This window comes from Tachypleus tridentatus, chromosome 4, assembly GCF_004210375.1.
Source record: "Tachypleus tridentatus isolate NWPU-2018 chromosome 4, ASM421037v1, whole genome shotgun sequence".
NCBI classification, from domain to species: Eukaryota; Metazoa; Arthropoda; class Merostomata; order Xiphosura; family Limulidae; genus Tachypleus; species Tachypleus tridentatus.
This window is the reverse complement of record NC_134828.1, coordinates 104,185,869-104,203,614: the sequence shown is the minus strand read 5'-3', so window position 1 is coordinate 104,203,614 and position 17,746 is coordinate 104,185,869. Positions and strand designations below refer to the sequence as shown.

Here is a 17,746-nt window from a genome sequence, read left to right as displayed (position 1 = left end):
CTATGTATATATAAATTTTTTGGTAATTTCCTAAGAATTAGAAAAGTGTTTAACGATAGTATTTCCACCAAACTATGTTTGCCATATCCATTGCCGACGACTCGTTTCGCTCAATCCAGAGCTCATTAGTTTTATATTTTTCAAACTCCATTCTTTCTCTAGTCCATTAGAAAAGTATAATAATTGTATTTTGAACCACACTATGTTCGCCATAGCCAAGACAAGTGTGGTTGAAATATTATTATTATATATGTGTGCTCTTTTAATTATTGAAAATTCATAAGGGACTAAACAAATAACGTAGTCTTAAAAATATATATTAGATTTAACACTAATGTGTGGCAAGTATAACTAATTATAATCATTCTTCGTCAGCTTGGAAAAAGTGTTCACAACATAGCCGTTGTCGTTATAAGTGAAAGCTTTTGAGAACTCTGATTGCACCATATACTTTGATAAACCAACCAGTGATTTTTATTCATATTAACATCAGTTCCCTAGTGACTCAGCGGAATATCTGAGGGTTTCTAACAGTAAAATCGTGGCGGAGAGGGCACAGATAGCACATTGTATAGTTTTATACTTTAGGACAAACAAACCAGATTAGCATCACAAACTTACAGATACTTCAATTAGGCTAAGGCCCGACATGGCCAGGTGGTTAAGGCACTCGACTCGTAATCCAAGTGTCGCGCGTTCGAATTCCCCTCACACCAAACATGCTCGCCTCTTCAGCCGTGACGGTCAATCCCACTATTCGTTGGTAAAAGACTTGGCAGTGGGTGGAGATGACTAGCTACCTTCCCTTTAATCTTACAATGCTAAATTCGGGATGACTAACGCAGATAGCCCTTGTGTAGTTTTGCGCGAAATTCAAAACAAACCAGTTAAACTAAACTGGACACATGTTCATCAGCGTCGCAAATGAAAGTATAAGGTACACAATTTTTTTTTCTTTTTTTAAATATATATATATTTTATTTTGATACGATGTTTATCAAACTAACTCCTATCTTACTTAGTGAGAAGTTATGCTACAAGTTTTATTTTAAAAACTGGAAATATTCTCTACCATTCTGTCAGCTTATTTGTTTATTCATTTTTCATCTGTAAATTAAATATAAATAAATGTTTTATGAACACGGTTAAAAAAATTAATTATATTGTAGTAACACTGTGTGTGCAAAGAATGCTTATCCTTTTTCTGGTAATTCACAAAAACAGCATTTTTATGTGTATTTGGTCATCTCCTGTCAGTGGGCCTTCATTACAATTTTGACTTAATTTTTTTTTATATTATTGTTAAAGTCGTCTTATCATATAGATTGAACAATACGAAAACAAAGCAAAAATAAATGATTTTTGAAGAAATATTCCTACATATCAAGTGTATACTCCTGCGGTCCCCAGTGGCACAGTGACATGTCTGCGGACTTGTAATGCTAGAAACCGGGTTACCTTAACTCCCGACTAACGCTGCGGTTTATTATTTGTGGTGGAAAAGGTAATATATTTTTGTGTAGCGGTATAACTTTTCATAAAAGATGCTTTTAAATGTTTTGATTAAATTTTTAACAATTCTTACCAAAGGTTAAAAACATCGATAATAATATATTATAGCGCCATCTATTGTGGCAATATATATATTAATTTGTTTTCGACACACAGATTCTTTCGCATTTACGTCATTAGTCGGGAGAATATTTTTAGAGTGCATTTATTTAACTAAACAAAACATGACAATTTTTACAAAACAACAGTGTATGTTTTTACAATCCAACGTTTTCATTATTCAGAACGTGAACTATAGAATGATATTTTCAACGATTTTAATTCCAACAACTAAATTTGGAACTATGAAAGATAAAATTAAACAAAAAATTCAGTACTAATAATTAATATTTGGAAAATGTTTTCAATTACAATAATGAGTAATTTTTTTTACCTGTGCTATACTTATTTTAATTTTTAAACTTTGTCGTGCTCTTGTCTGATTGTAACTGATAAGTTTTATTTAAAACGATAATATCGTTAATGAAGTGTAAAAAACCTTTTTAATAAACTCGAACACTAAACTAACAAATCAGTAATATTTTCAACTTCATTGTCTATACGCTTAACACAATGCTTCTACTACATGCGCGTGTTACAATATGAGATAACATGAAACCGAATGCACAAAAGTAATGTAAGTCTTACCATACTTTGAAATCATTGATACGTTTTACTTTACTTTTGTCTACAACCCAAGATCAAAGACATCTCAGGAGTCACCATAAAAAATCTATGAAAATATAAAAAATAAAATGTTAATGAACTTTATCGCGAGCGATAAGTAATCCTAAAATACTACATTTTAGCCGCGGCATATCGGCTCATAGGACGACTCTGAGGTGTGCAAACTAGTATCCATAGTCTGTCATCTCTCGGCCGATTTGAGATCTAATTACAGTTTTGGACTCGTAAGACCAAGCCTTTTGATTGATGTATTTGACCATGTCCAGTGTATCATAGGTTAATTCATTCAAATCCTACGTAAAATAATTTCAATTTGATAATAGACTTATATAGATCCTGATAAGTAATAAAATTAAATCGTGTGTACACGCACAAAAATATGGATAATAAATACGGAAGCAGAGGTCTCATTGATTATTTTCTTTTAATCCTGCCTAAAAGAAATTCAAATGCCGCAAATATTGAATATTTTGTTTGTGAAGATGCAATGTGGAACCTCATAGCATAGGCCAAAAGGCATACAGTTTCTCATGAAAGGAAAAAATATCAATTGAGTTTAAGCCTAAATATTTTCTGGGGTAAAATATTTTACTGTTATATCATCGATATTAAAAACTAATAAAAAATAAACTTAGATACTAAATTAAGAGTTCAGCTATTTTTTGTTCTTTTCGCTACCTAGACATCTCATTTTACAGTTTTAACCCATCGATTACCAACACTATTAGGCCATACTTTTGTGGCAAAGTGACATAAAAGCCATTGTTTGGACGCAGTATTACGGAAGGACACACACTTCATTCTACATACATCAAATATAGTATTATATAACCTCTTTGGAAAGTCACTGTGCACTTATATATTTATTAACAGACATGTTTCAATATAGAATACAGGAGGTAAATATGAATGACAATTATAAACAATGTTAAAAGTGACCCCCGTTGGCATCAATACAGGCTTGGATCCTTCTTATTTTGTTTCTAAACACCGCTATCAGTTGCTGGCTTGAAACAGACTGAATGAATGCTGTTATCGCTGCTTTCAAAACTGCACAGTGACTTTCTGAACACCCTGTACCTTATATTCAAAAAGCTTTATCATAAATATATATATAATAATGAAAAATAAACACAAACTCCCGAATTAACAGTAACTTTAGCTCAAGACTTCCACACAATAATCGAATACTATAATCATTGTGACACCTGTAACCAAATAATTCAAATTATTGATGTAAATTGTCATGCTACTGTGTTTTTCTTAATATTGTAATTTTTATTTGTTTGTAATTAAGCACAAATCTACACAATGGGCTATCTATGCTCTGCTCACTACAGGTATCCAAATCCAGTTTCTGGTCATTTCAGTACATTGGATTCGTAATCTCATTCGATGGGCATCTGAATTATTTAAATATTTTATGTTTTTTTTTATATAACTGACATTACGAATTTGATGTGATGCAATTAGGGATACATGCGCATCCTTTTCGGTAAGAAGCTGATTTTGTTTTTCTATTTGAAGGCTTTTCTTAGAGAGATGTTAGTTGTTACTCTTATAACTTATAACTTTATTTTCGTAAGAAGTGTTCTAAAATCTAGAGAAGTATAAATCTTGACACTTTAAATTATTGTACGTATATCTTTAGCAAACAGATGAACCAGTAAAGCTGAAATTGTTATTACTGTTGGCAAATATGTATGTGTGTGTGTGTGTAGAGTGGAGATTTCGTGACATAATACAATACAAACAAAGTTATATGTAATTTTCTACTGGCAAAATAGTTATGTTTCGTACAGACAGCTTGATATATAAGTGGTTTATTTCTTTCACATTTTCAAGTAATAAAAATCATGATTAAGCACATTTAACTAATGACGATTTACTGGTATAATAATCACTACTGATTTTTGTTTTTACTTCAAAAACGAATCATAGATGACTCTTAAAACCTCAAGCCTTAATTTCAAACACACGATTTTAAAACCCTGGCTCTAATTTTATTGGTTTGGTTTGTTTTAAATTTCGCGCAAAGCTACTCGAGGGCTATCAGCGCTCTCTAGCTTTATTCTTTCGTAGCTAGCCAGGTCTTTTCAGATATGGGAATTTAAAAAAAACATTTAAAAAAGTCATACCAAGAACTCATACGAAGACTTTATTGCTACCTATACAAAACTGACTGAACTAAATACCAAATATTAATTATTTACAAAACGACTAACGTTTAGATAACATTAAAAAATGTATTAAATGACTAATAACTCCAGGACACACTTTATTAGCATGACTAGCATTTTATCGCAACTGTATCTTATAATATTTGCCTGCTATTTGAAATTCATTAACTTTAGACTATGACTCCTGCTAGCCCTTGAAGTTTTCATTTCAAATATTGAGCAAAATATTTCCTAAGTTATTGATTATTTTGTTTGTTTTGGAATTTCGCACAAAGCTTCTCGAGGGTTATCTATGCTAGCCATCCCTAATTTAGCAGTGTAAGACTAGAGGGAAGACAGCTAGTCATCACCACCCACCGCCAACTATTGGGCTAATCTTTTACCAACAAGTAGTGGGATTAATCGTCACATTATAACGCCCCCACGGCTGAGAGGGCGAGAATGTTTGGCGCGACCGGGATGCGAACCCGCGACCCTCAGATTACGAGTCGCACGCCTTAACACGTTTGGCCATGCCGAGCCAAATTATTTTGTAATTATTAAATTTGTAACATAAAATATGGGCTGGCGATAAATATACATGTTATTAAATTAGGATTGACTTCAAGCATTATCTGTTGTTAATGCATTTCCAGCGCATTTAGTTGATAGAGTTGTAACTTTAAATAGTATAAGGCATGCCAGAGTCACGATAATAAATTTGTGGAGGTTTTATCTCTGATTCTCAAACTGTATTAACGATTATATTCTCCCATACGTCAGCCTCCAGTAGCTCAGCGGTATGACTTCAAAAACGAGTTTTGATTGCCTTGGTGAGCACAGCATAGGTAGTTCGTCCATCTTGTAACTTTGAGCTTAACTATAAACATTTATATTTACCATACGTTAATATTTTATAAAAACACACAAATATCGCGCATAACTAATAACTATAAATTTCTATAAAATTAAATGTTTTAAGAGACTTGTGAAACGCAATAAAAGTTACGAAGATCAGGGTCAGAGAAAGCTTACTGGAAGCTCGGAGTCTAAAGTATTTTAGTTGATCAAAATCGGGTAGCGGTGAGAATGTTGGTTAACAATGTAGAAAATTCTAAAAAAAAATTCCCATGCATTAATTCCAAAAAACCCAAAGAGCTGAATTTAGGCCCGGCATGATCAAGTGGGTTAAGGCGTTCGACTCGTACTCTGAGGGTCGTGTGTTCGAATCTCCGTCTCAAGAAACATGCTCGCCCTTTCAGTCGTGGGAGTATTATAATGTGCGGTCAATTCCACTATTCGTTGGTAAAAGAGTAGTCCAAGAGTTGGCGGTGGGTGGTAATGACAAATTGCCTCCCCTCTAGTCTTACACTACTAAATTAGGGACGGCTAGCACCGATAGCCCTCGAGTAGCTTTGTGCGAAGTTAAAAACAAACAAGAGCTGAATTTTGTGAAAGATAAAATTTGAATTAAAATTATTACTAATTTTTTAAAGAAAGTGATGCTGAGATATTCATCCTAAATGTTATATTATTTTATATTTAACATATGAGCCGAGTTTGTATTATATTTGAGAATCATAAGTCTGAAAACGTAGGATTTTGAAGTGCTCTTTATTTTAGCATCTAATGCTTAAAGAGTGTAATTATTGTATTTACACAAATAGATAACTGTTAGTAAAATCATAACCTGTTCCTGTTTTAGATTATTTTTATTACACTATATTTAAAATGTGCACATAAGGAAAAAAACCTGAATAATATCATAAGTAATTTTTAATTAGGATATTCTCCCTTGTAATTTACTGGTAAGTTTCAGAATTTGCGACACTAAAATTCTGTGTTAGATCCTCGCGATAGGGACAGCACGGATAGTTCAATGTTTAACTTTGAGCTTTAACATTACACAATGTTTAAATACAACAGGGAATCTATTAACCATCTCGGCTATTTCATCCTCTGAACTAAAATTAGAATATATCTTAAAGCTAGTCTTTATCATTCATATAGCTAAGAAGCTTTCTTTTATATTCACTTAACTCTATGGTGTCCCCACAACATCTGAAGGCAACCCATTCTAGAGAACAACCGTCATTTTAACAAAGTTAAATTCTCTCAATTGAAGATGACTCCGACCTTGCCAAAACTTATTTTTGTGTCATCTAGTTCTACTATTCTCGCAGTTATATATGTAAAAAAGTATGTATCGACACTATTAATTCCTTTCACATTACAAGGCAGCAGAATCAGATCATTTCTTACTCTTCTTTTTTTTTTTCTCAAAAGAAAACAATTTCATAGATCTTAATCTTTCCACATGTGACAACACTTCCATCTCAGGCACCAGTCTAGTAACTCTCTTCTGAACTCCCTTCCAAAGATAATGAGCCCAAGATTGAACACCGTACTCCAAATGTGGCCTAAACAATGATGACCTACACAATGAAATTATATCCTCTTCAGATTTCTGTTCAATATTTCTGTAGATACACCTAACATTATATTTGTCCTAACACTAGCAACATCCCACTGCTTAGACGACTCAATAAAGTGATTAACCATTATACCATTTCTTCCATGATTTGAAGGGGAATAACAGTTTCTTTTATAAGTTGGGTAAATAATCTAAATCATTTGTAAAACAGTAGCGTCATCTAGCGACACCAAACACCTTAATATCATCAACAAATTTAAGTTATTTATTGATAATCATTTTCTCTATTTCATTTGTGCATATTAAAAATAACAAAATTCTTAAGACTAAATTCTGAGGTATCCTACTTGTGACATTAATCCAGTTTGACTGAAATCCATTTATAACAAACCCCTGCTTTCTTCCATCCAGTTACTCTTCTGTTTAATGAGTTATCTCCTACAATTAAAGATGTATTTTTTATGAGCTTCCTATGTGACACTTTGTCAATCATCTACATAAGCAGTAACTTTTTCAAAGAACGAAAAAAGATGTGTAGGGTAATATTTTACCTTAGTGAAACCATGTTGACTATCCAATAAAATTTTAAACCTTATTAAATTTCTTTGCAAAGCATTTTTATCAGACTTCCCAAACCTTTCCCCACAACTGGTGTAAGATTAATAAGCTTTCAGACAAAGAATCAATGATGTGCGACCAGTGGTTCAGCAGCAAGTTTGAAGACTGATACCAATAAACAAGGTTTTGATACTCGTGATGTGCACAGCACAAATAGACCATTGTGTAGTTTTGCGCTTAACAACAAACAAACAAAAATGAATGTAACTTACGAAACATGTAATGATTATAAGTTGTTGCTAAATTTGGGATAGATACATAATTTATTTTTTTTTATAAAAGCAATTATCGTTGTTATACTTAAGCTTGTTTCCTATAAAATAAAATAAACTTCAATTTCATGTTCATTTTTGAATTACAAAATTAGGTTATAAACAGTGAGAAGGGCTAGCTATATACCACGCCGGGTTGCGTATTCAACTTGCGCAGTGTACAGCAATCTACGCATGCGCTTTTGTCACACAAGCAATGGTCGGAAGAGCGTGAGGTTGTGTTTATCTTTACATTGTGGTCTCTACTGGTCTCTTTTTATATTTGTTATCAAAAATGTGTCAATTATTTCTTAGTTGACCAGTTACAAGAATAGTAAAATGAGTAACAGGGGCCACATACCACAATCATTTTACAGCAGTTCGTGGGCAATACGTCAAGAGATTCATCGTTTTGAAAGTGTCCACCCTAGTATCTATGCGATTTACGATTTGCTAGACCTTATTCCTGACCCACTGTTGGCAGCTCAAATAAGGGACCAAGTTGTCCGAATTGAGGGTAAGTTGAATTGGTTATTTTTCTGAATATATTTTCAATTGTATAGAGGTTTCACTGTGTAGGTTCTTAAATGAATATACATGGATTCTGTATTGCATCTATTTTTTATTTACAAATTATTATTTATGACAGAATTCAAACAAAAGTAAAATCTTAAGTTAAATGGGGTAAATTATTAATTTGATGCCTATTCCGTTCAAACACAGTAGTCAGACCTAGTAATTAATATGAAAACAATCACCTGATTCATTCCTATTTAATTGTCAAGTTATTTTTCTTACGTTAAACATACCACCAATTGAAAGTTCAGCATTGTGAAAGCCAAGGTCATTTTGTTTGTCAATTAAAGATTTTTAATAAAATTTGTAGAGACAAAAAAATTATAAAATATTTTATTGCTTTTTCAACCCCAGGGGAATGATTTGTTTTTTACAATGTAAAATTTGGTCATTTGAATATCAAACAATACTTAAGATACACAAAAGTTAAAAACTAATTAAATATGTACAAGAATTTAATGGTGATATTTAGAATAAAATTGAAATTAAATTACATTTTTCATAAAATTATTATTTCATTATTATTCTTCCAAGATTCAATTATGTCATTTTGAAAAAAATTAAATTTCACTAAACATTTCTTGCTGACATATTGATGCACCCTTACCTTGTAGTAATTTAAGTAGATTCTAGGTTAGAAAATGATATTCAAAATGCCTAGCTTATAAGTTATATGTACAATAAGTGCTGGTAGTAGTTACATTCTCTTGAAAAACATAAAGGTATGATACTTTTTGTTAAAATCTTAATCACAGGGCCGTATCCTTAAGATCTAGATAAATACTTATACTTTACATTGAAAACAATTGCATGGAAATTACTGTTTGACAGTTTCATTGACAGTTATCATGTGTGATATACTCTGTTATCCTGTGTGAATGTTGTTTAGGTAATGATGATGTACATTTAATTTTGACATTCATTGTCTTCATAATTAAAGAATATTTATTTTACCTTTCTTTACTGTGCAGAATTATTACACTGTTATAAGGTATTTATTGTATCTCTTACAATTGTTGTAAACTTCACATTGTACTCCATGTAAACATTTTATTAGTGCAGTGTTATTATTCACACAATTTGTTAGCACTGTGTGAGGGTAGGCAATAAGTTGTTTCATAGAGTTGGTGAAATTATATAACGATAAATTTACCAGTTAACGTATGGTAGGTGTCTGAACTTTAAATTGCTAGTGTATACTAGCAATAGATTAAGTTTCTTTTAATGAAGTTCTGGTGCTATCATATCCTGCAGTCTACAAAGATATTTATATTGTAACATGAGGTCTACAGAAATACTATCACCATCATAGTTTTAACTTTCATGTATTTGCCATTGATGCCAGTTATTATAAATAAAGCTTTTAAACCAATGAAGTGCAAAAAACATTACATAACATTTTGGGAACAAATATATTTGGAATGAAATAAGTTCAAATAACTGAAACTAGCACAGTTATAACATAAATTTAAAGTACTTTTTTGGAACACACAACTCATTAAGTTATAATTATTTGCTGAACAAAAACCTGAATAGATATGTCATTTAGCAAGAAATTATGTTTTAGTGAATGATTAAAATGGTGGTGGTGATAGTAACTGTAGACTGCACACTCTAGTAGCACCAAAGTTCTTTATTAGTGTTTCACAAATTAATCATATTAAAATTAGTGAGTAATTTTGATAATAAAAACTTCAAAAGTGTTGTCCCTTGTACAAGCTGTTTCCAAAAATATCACTGTTCAGCATGCATTGAAAAAATTTTAAGAAAGGCCACTGAAAATATTTTACTTAACATATTTTATGAATTGCTCATTTTATAACCAGAGACTAAAATTTTAGTATGTTATTGTAAGTAGGATGACTTTTTTTTTCAATAGTAAAGAAAATGCTAGGTATCAAAAAACCATTCAGACAATTTGGAACCCTAAAACAGTGTTTGTTTTACTTTTTTTAAATACAAAGAAAAGTAGCCTTTCACATTTGTATACCCATCTGATAAATCTTGAAACAAGTTATTCTGTACATAATTACATAATCAGGTAATTTGTTCAACTGTTTTTAACACTTACAAAATATTCTGTTAAAAACTTTGTTCTATAGTAATCTTGAAACCTTATTTCAAAAGTATATTTTAGAACATACAATTTTGTATTTTGAACATTGTTTATTCTGACACTTATACATACACAACCTCCAGTAAAACATAAACTCTGAGAACTTTTGAAAATCTGAATTAAGCCCTCATTTCCTTCTAAACTCCATTGTAAATAAGCTCAAAGTTTTTTTTCTAGCCAATATGTATTTAACCAGGTATTATTATTGTAGCCTGTTTCTACACTGTTTCCAGCATGTTCTTCATATCTGTAGTAGAGAGACTAGAGACACCAAAATGATGTACCTTTCTCTATATGAAGCTTTGCTGGTCTACATCAATCTTCCTGTTCACAAATTCAAATTGTAGAAAAAAACAAATAAGTATTTCTTTAGCACAGATAAATACTGAGCAGAATACTTGAGGTTTTATTAAGAATCTCTTCTGGTTCTTTCTCTCCATTTTTTTTTTTTGTCTTCTTCACAGCATCATTGCATTACTTCTCTCATGAAAGAAGCAAGTCCTTTCTGTTTTCATATTCTTTAAGTGCACATATTTTTATCTTTCACATTCTAACTCATTCACTGAAACTGTTAAATAATTTACATTTACTTCATTTTCAAGGGTTAGTAAGGACCTTTTGGATCATCTAGAATATTTCATTTTTTTACTATGATTCTTCACCAAACTAGATAAATAAACCTATTTTTATATATCCATTTTTCATCTCTAAGCTACTCTTCTAGCTATCTCTTAAACCTAATTCTTTCAACCTATAAGATGTTAACCTCTTCAAAAACTAGAATCATCCTCAGTTTCTTCTCTGAACTTTCTCCAACAGCTCGAGACTTTATTTTAAAAATAAGGCAACCAAGATTGGGCAGAATATTTCAACAGTATCTTACAAAGTGAACTGTTGTCCTCCTCATTTGTTTTCTTAGTATTTGTATGTGTAAAATGTAAAATCCTGTTTGATTTGTTATAGGCAACATACATTGTTTAGAAGGCTTTAGATGTTATAATAACCATGTTCAGGTAATGTGTCCTCATCAGCTTCACGTAGTTTCCCCTGCAAAGAAGGCTGTTAGAATATTCATAGTGTGAAGCCATTTTGCATAACTTGTATTAAGGTTTAAAGCTATCTGCCAGGTTTCTACCCAGATGAAATACCAATCAATTTAATACTGGCATATTCAACCATTTAACTGATTATTCTTTTATCAGTGTTATAAATCAATAAGAGAAATAGTGCTTTTAACATTAATCCATTATGATTTGATCTCATTTATATCAATCATTTGCTATTTACCACCAGATAATTTCTCATTCAATTTTTTACTGTATCTCCTGAATAAACTGATGCAATCTCTCCAAGAAGTTCCTTATATGACAATCTAGCAACGGCTTTTTGAAAAGTCCATGTACATATAAGTACAGATTAAATGTAATAATTCCATGAAAATTGTAGAGTATGGCCTCCTTTTTAATACTTTTGAATAAAGAATTTTTTCAATTATTCCAACAGTTGGTATGACCAGAGAATTTAGAAATATTACTATCTAAGATGATTTGTTACCAGCTGTCACAATGTATATTGTTTTTCACAATATCAGTTTTGCTTTCGCAGAAATAAGTCTGTGCTAAACTTCCTTAATCAAAGTACACAAACTTACTATTTTCAAAATCAAAATTGATTTTGTACATTTTGACTGTCATGAAAATTGTCAGAATCTTTGACGTTGTAATAATATGTAGTCTACTTTGCTCGTCTGGTAAAGGCATTGTTTTATAGTATCATGAAAAAATAATTTTGGAAAAGGCAAAATAAAAAGGTTTGCAGATTCAAACAAAGGTATTTTTAATTAATATTGTTTAAAGTGATTAAATATTATCCTCAGCTTGATATGAAGAGGAAATCTACATTTCTACTCCTTATCTATCTTATTGGTTTTGTATTTTATAATTATTGAAATCTATACAGTTATGTGAGCACATTTTGACTGAAGGCTAGTTGTACGGCACATGGGAATTTCAGCAAAGTTTATGGAAATGTTGAAACAAAATTGTTTCTATGCTACATATTTTCATTTATTTGAACTTATTTATGTTTTCAAAAGGTTCTAGTTTTTTCTATCAATGCTAATATATAAAATGATGATTTCCCATAAAACAATGTTTTAATAAGAATTGTTTGCAACTTTGTCATGATAGATACTTTCACGTGAAAGTATTTCACAATTCAGGAAGAAAATTGCACTGAAAAAAGGTAATTTTAAAACAAATGTATTTTGATATTTTTATTTTTCTTGAATTGAAAATTCTGTGATTTATGATTTACAGTAACTTCAATTTATTACTTTTTGATGCATGTTTAGCTACACAATAACTAAACTTTCAGTATTTGAAATTTGTATGTATTAATGATTATTTATGTCCAAATATGTATAGTGCCATCACATGCATATAGTAGTCTTTGCTTGTTGTATATAACAATAGAATTATATGAAGATTCTTCAGGCCTTTTTTTTCAAATAGTAGACCAAAATCTGTTTTTACCAGTCACATATTAGTTATACTTTGATGTAAAATTTTGATTATCTTCAGTAACAGTTGTTGTACTTTCTTGCATCAACTTTATTTGCCATTTTCCATGATGTAAAAGATTTATTGTATACACTATTTATAGTTCTTAACAGCTGTGGCCTTAGAGCTATGAAAGTGTGTCTATAAACAGTTGTTACATTTTAAAACAATATAATGTTTTAAGAAAGATTATAAATGTGGTAAAAAAAACATCAAGTTTCACTAGTTTTGGTCTAAAATCAAGATTAATAGGTTAATACCAAACATGGCTGGCCTTTGGGGTGGGCAGCATGTTCCAAAACCAACACTGCAATTAGAAGTTCTAGTCATTTTTACAGAGGCAAGGGTACTAAATACATCAGCTCACACAGGCTCCAGGACTGGTCCTGGTGTTAAAATGTGACTGTTTAGCAAAAAGCAAACCAATTAACAGACACTACTGAACAATGTAATTAAGGGTTGTTATAGAGAGGTCAAGGATACCGAATCTTTGCCCCAAGAGAAGTGGTCAAGGAGCCAGCATAGGTAAAGATAATGTAACCTCAGCAACAGTACATGTTGCAGAATTATATCTTCTTGTAGTGGGAAGAAGTTGATGGTGTTTAAAGTACTTGTATCTTTTAATATACTATCACATACATACTTGGTATTGGAATGGATCTTATATTTGCTGTGTAACTGCTGTATCGGTTGTGTGAGACTGTTACCATGGCTACAGACTTCCCCATTACTAATACAGATGGTATTTTGGGACAGGGACACTCTTCAGTTTAAATCCTACATTTAGTTACACTTGCTAATCCCAAGGTTATTGTCAGGGAACAAAACATTTGATCCATTTGCAGAATACTAGCTATCAGTGCATTTGGAATAATACAGACATGCTTTGACTTGCATGAGTCATGTGGAGGTGGTGTGAGACCTGATGGTAATTGGACCAACATATATTTTTTTCACAAATATTCATCTCTTTTATTTTTGAGGGTGTATAAAACTGGATATTAGGAATTACAGATACACATTTTTTGAAATAGTTCAGTAATTACAACTGGAATTCTTCTGTGAAGGATATTTATCATTTACTTGTAAAGTGCAGCTTGTCTTTTACTGACTGGTTTTCTACAGAACAGTTTGACATGAGTGATCTGACATCTTAATTTTAAGAAATGGGGTAATGACTTTGGAGTGCTGAATAATGTTTTTATTTGTTTATTTGTAGTTTGTAAAATATTTGTTTCTTATCTTGCTTTTCTTTGGGATACTTGAGAACATAAAAAAAGTCAAGTAAACATTTACAGGTTTAGTCTATTGATGTTTACCAAGATATCAAAATCAAGTTGAATTTAGCCTTTCACATTTACTTACCTGTTCAACATATCTTTAAAAATTTTAAATACCAGCTAGAGTTGGGTTATTGATAGGACAAATCAATCTGTGAGGATTAAGTACTTTTATTAGTGTCATTTAAGTGACTAATTATTTGAAATTATGATTAATTTGTTTGATGTCATAAAATAACCAGCTAATGAAAATGAGTACTTCCAATTATTTCAACTATCTAGTAACAAAAAAAAAAAGAATCCATTGTGATTTTTTCATTATCATTTTTGATTAATTGAAGTTTTCTCAGTTCAACCAATAAATAACACTGACACAATTCACTAAAGTAACCAGCCAATCAAAACTAGGATTTGTGATGTGTATTGTTTTCAATTGTTCCAACTATTCAAGTGATCAAAATATTATCTTTATTAGTTATCTCTACTGTGTATTTACTTTAACTAGGTCCCTTGTCCACTGGAATATTGCCATTTTGCAAAAAGATACACAGTGGATTATGTGTAAATCTAATATTTAGCATTATAATTTTCATTTTTTAGCTTTTTCACATGAAAATATCCAGTTCATTCAATGTCATCTAATAATTACTCTAACAGTTAATCAATTTGTAAGTTCTACTAATTCAGTTTTAGTAGGAATCTGAACAGTATTATGATCCTCGAGGCTCTGAGAAGATGTTTTTAGTGGGGTTTGCTTTATAAAATTTTAGTTTTACAAGAAATGTTGTAGGTATCCACATCAACAAATAGTAAAGTAACAAGCAACTGCAATTATAACAAGTGGTATATGTAGCCAAAGTTTTGGTAGACTACATGAGAGTCACCCAACATGACCTATCTGGATATTTGAAAAATTCAAATGTGATGAGCATAGGATTTGGGATTAAAGCAGCTTACAAGTTAATTTTTATACCTGCCCTACAATATTATTGGGAGAAGAATGATTCTAGAAGGAAAATGAGCAGGTATTCTGTTTAATGCTGCATACCTTATAATATATATATTAGCATAATTATATTCGTACAGTTCACAAATTAGAACACACATTGTACAAAAGTTTTTATTTATAATCCAATGTTTATTAGCATTCATACTAAAGTATTGACCTATGTGACCACAAAATTATATGAACTTAAACTAATTGACACACAAATAATTTAAGAAAAGAATAAACACCAGTATATCGCTCATGTGGACTACAATCTGCTAATTAGACATTAGGTGCCTGATTAAATTCAGTTTAAATAATGTCCTAGATGCCAGATATGCTACTGATTTTTCTATTATGTCTGTATAATGCTACAGTTATCCAGCCCAAATGTATGCATTGGAATAAACTTCTAGGTAAACCACTTTCCTTGACAGAAAAAACAACAACACGGGTTTCACATACCAGAGACTTGTACAAGCTTCCAGCATCCATTGTGGTCTATAGTTCATTTCAAATGATCACTTAACATTAGTCACTTTAGGGTTATGTATATGCATTATCTGTGAAAGACCAAATACAGAACGTGTACATGGACAATTGTTTTTAAAATAATTCCAAGTTTTACCCATCATAGACAGTATCCATTGTAACTTGTCTTTGAAAGGATGTAGCTAAACATCATAACTACCTCTACTGGAAGAACCAGTTTTATCATGTAAACAATTACACATGTTTATAACCCCAAATTGTTTTTGTTTTTTTTTCAAAGAGTAATGCTAGGTCTAGCAGGTTTGTGAAAATCTTTTGGAAAAAAATTAATATATATATATTTTTACTTTTATGTGTTTCATTTTACTTACGTTTACAAGACTAATAAACATTCACAAAGCATACATCATTCTAAAACATTCAGTCAGTTGAACTTTCTAGGAAACAAAAAACAGTGGTCACCTGCTTCTTACTATAATCTAATCCAGCAAGTTGGTTATAGGTGATTCAAAGTAAAACTCTGGCAGGATAAAAATTGAATGTGGTTGATTGACTGTAATTTGACTTCAAGGTTAAGTGATTTGAAATCCTAATTTCATAATTCTTTGAAACAGTATATGATGTTTTATAGGTTTTTCTTGTGGGGTTGGGAATACAGCAAGACTTATTACCTCTGATTGTGTTGTCAACTTTATTCCATCATTCAAACACACCATTTATAGGCAAATTATCCAAGCCACTAACAGTTCCAAATATTTGAATAAAGTTGTGTAAAGCATTGTCTCTGCATTTTCTTCTGGCAAATTTATTGAATTTTTGTGGTTAGGGGACAAAAACAATGCACAGCAATCAAAATGTGGCTTTACCAGGATCTTGTTTAAAATTAATGTAACCTTCTTTATTTACAATTAAATTTAACATTTGTATGGAAAGTCAGGAATGCAATTCACTCTTTTGTACCACAGAAAAGTAGTTTATCATAAAAATAGTTCTTGACTTTTATAAAGTTAGATCAGTATTGTGACATTTGATCATTAAGAACAGAACGTGTGGGTTGAAATGTTGCCTCATGTTAATAACTGTTTTTAAACAAAGTTTAACAGAAGTATGAATATGAAATTTTAATCAAAGATTGATTACAAAATATTTTCAAAAGGAAGTCATTTTTATTTTATTTTTATCCATTTCATTCATCCAGTGAAAATTCTGTCTTGTTGATTATTTATTCAGTGAGTGTGACACTCTTGTAGTCCAACTACTGAAAATGCAATGTTTTTAACAACTATTTTTCCAGAAAGTGTGTAGTATTAATATTTAATTAATAACTTTTCTACTTAGTGGCATTTAGATAATAAAAACCTTATCCCTTGTCTGTTCAACCAAAATAAATGTTACCTTGTTTCATGAGAAGTATAACATCAAATTATAGAATACAAAAACTAAATTATATTTACTGCATTCAGTATAAATAGTATTTTCCCTAGCTTATTTAATTTTTTGTGTGTTTTTAATTGTAATCAGAAGAGATAGTACTTTGCTGGCTTCTTCAATGAACCCTCTACATTCCAACACTCAATCACACAACCCCTTCCAAACATGTGGTCAGCTTCCGGTCAGTTACCTCTTTCTTTATGAACCTGACGATGACCAAAGAAGGTCGAAACGTTGTTCGCTCTTCTATATAAAAAATATTTTCTCAACCCAAACAAGCCGTTTTTGCATATATAATGTTTACATTTGTTTCAATAGGAATAGTATATCCCGATTTTGTGAACAAAGTAATTTTCTCCCTTTTATTTAGCAAAAGTAATATATTTCTAGTTCATTGAACATAAATTGAAAATTGTTTATATTTATTTTTCACTCATAATTAAAATACTGAATGCCATCAAGTTTTATTCAGCAAAAACAGTTTCTTCCTTGTTAATCCAGTGGTTAACATTGTTGAATTTTAATCAGTAAAGACACATTTGAGCTATTCAATAAAACATAATGTTATTATTTATTTGAAAAAGCCCTTTTTTGAGTCTATC

The 17,746-nt window shown here is 30.9% G+C and overlaps 1 protein-coding gene across 1 annotated transcript in view; it reads left to right on the top strand.

Moving 5' to 3' along the window:
• The first annotated feature begins 7,893 nt into the window (after positions 1-7,893).
• The window catches only part of LOC143249814 (centaurin-gamma-1A-like), a 152,229-nt gene continuing 142,376 nt past the window's right edge, over positions 7,894-17,746 (top strand). The window contains 1 exon segment of the mRNA XM_076500296.1: positions 7,894-8,217. Within this exon segment, the coding sequence (XP_076356411.1) occupies positions 8,040-8,217 (178 nt within the window). The 5' untranslated portion in view covers positions 7,894-8,039.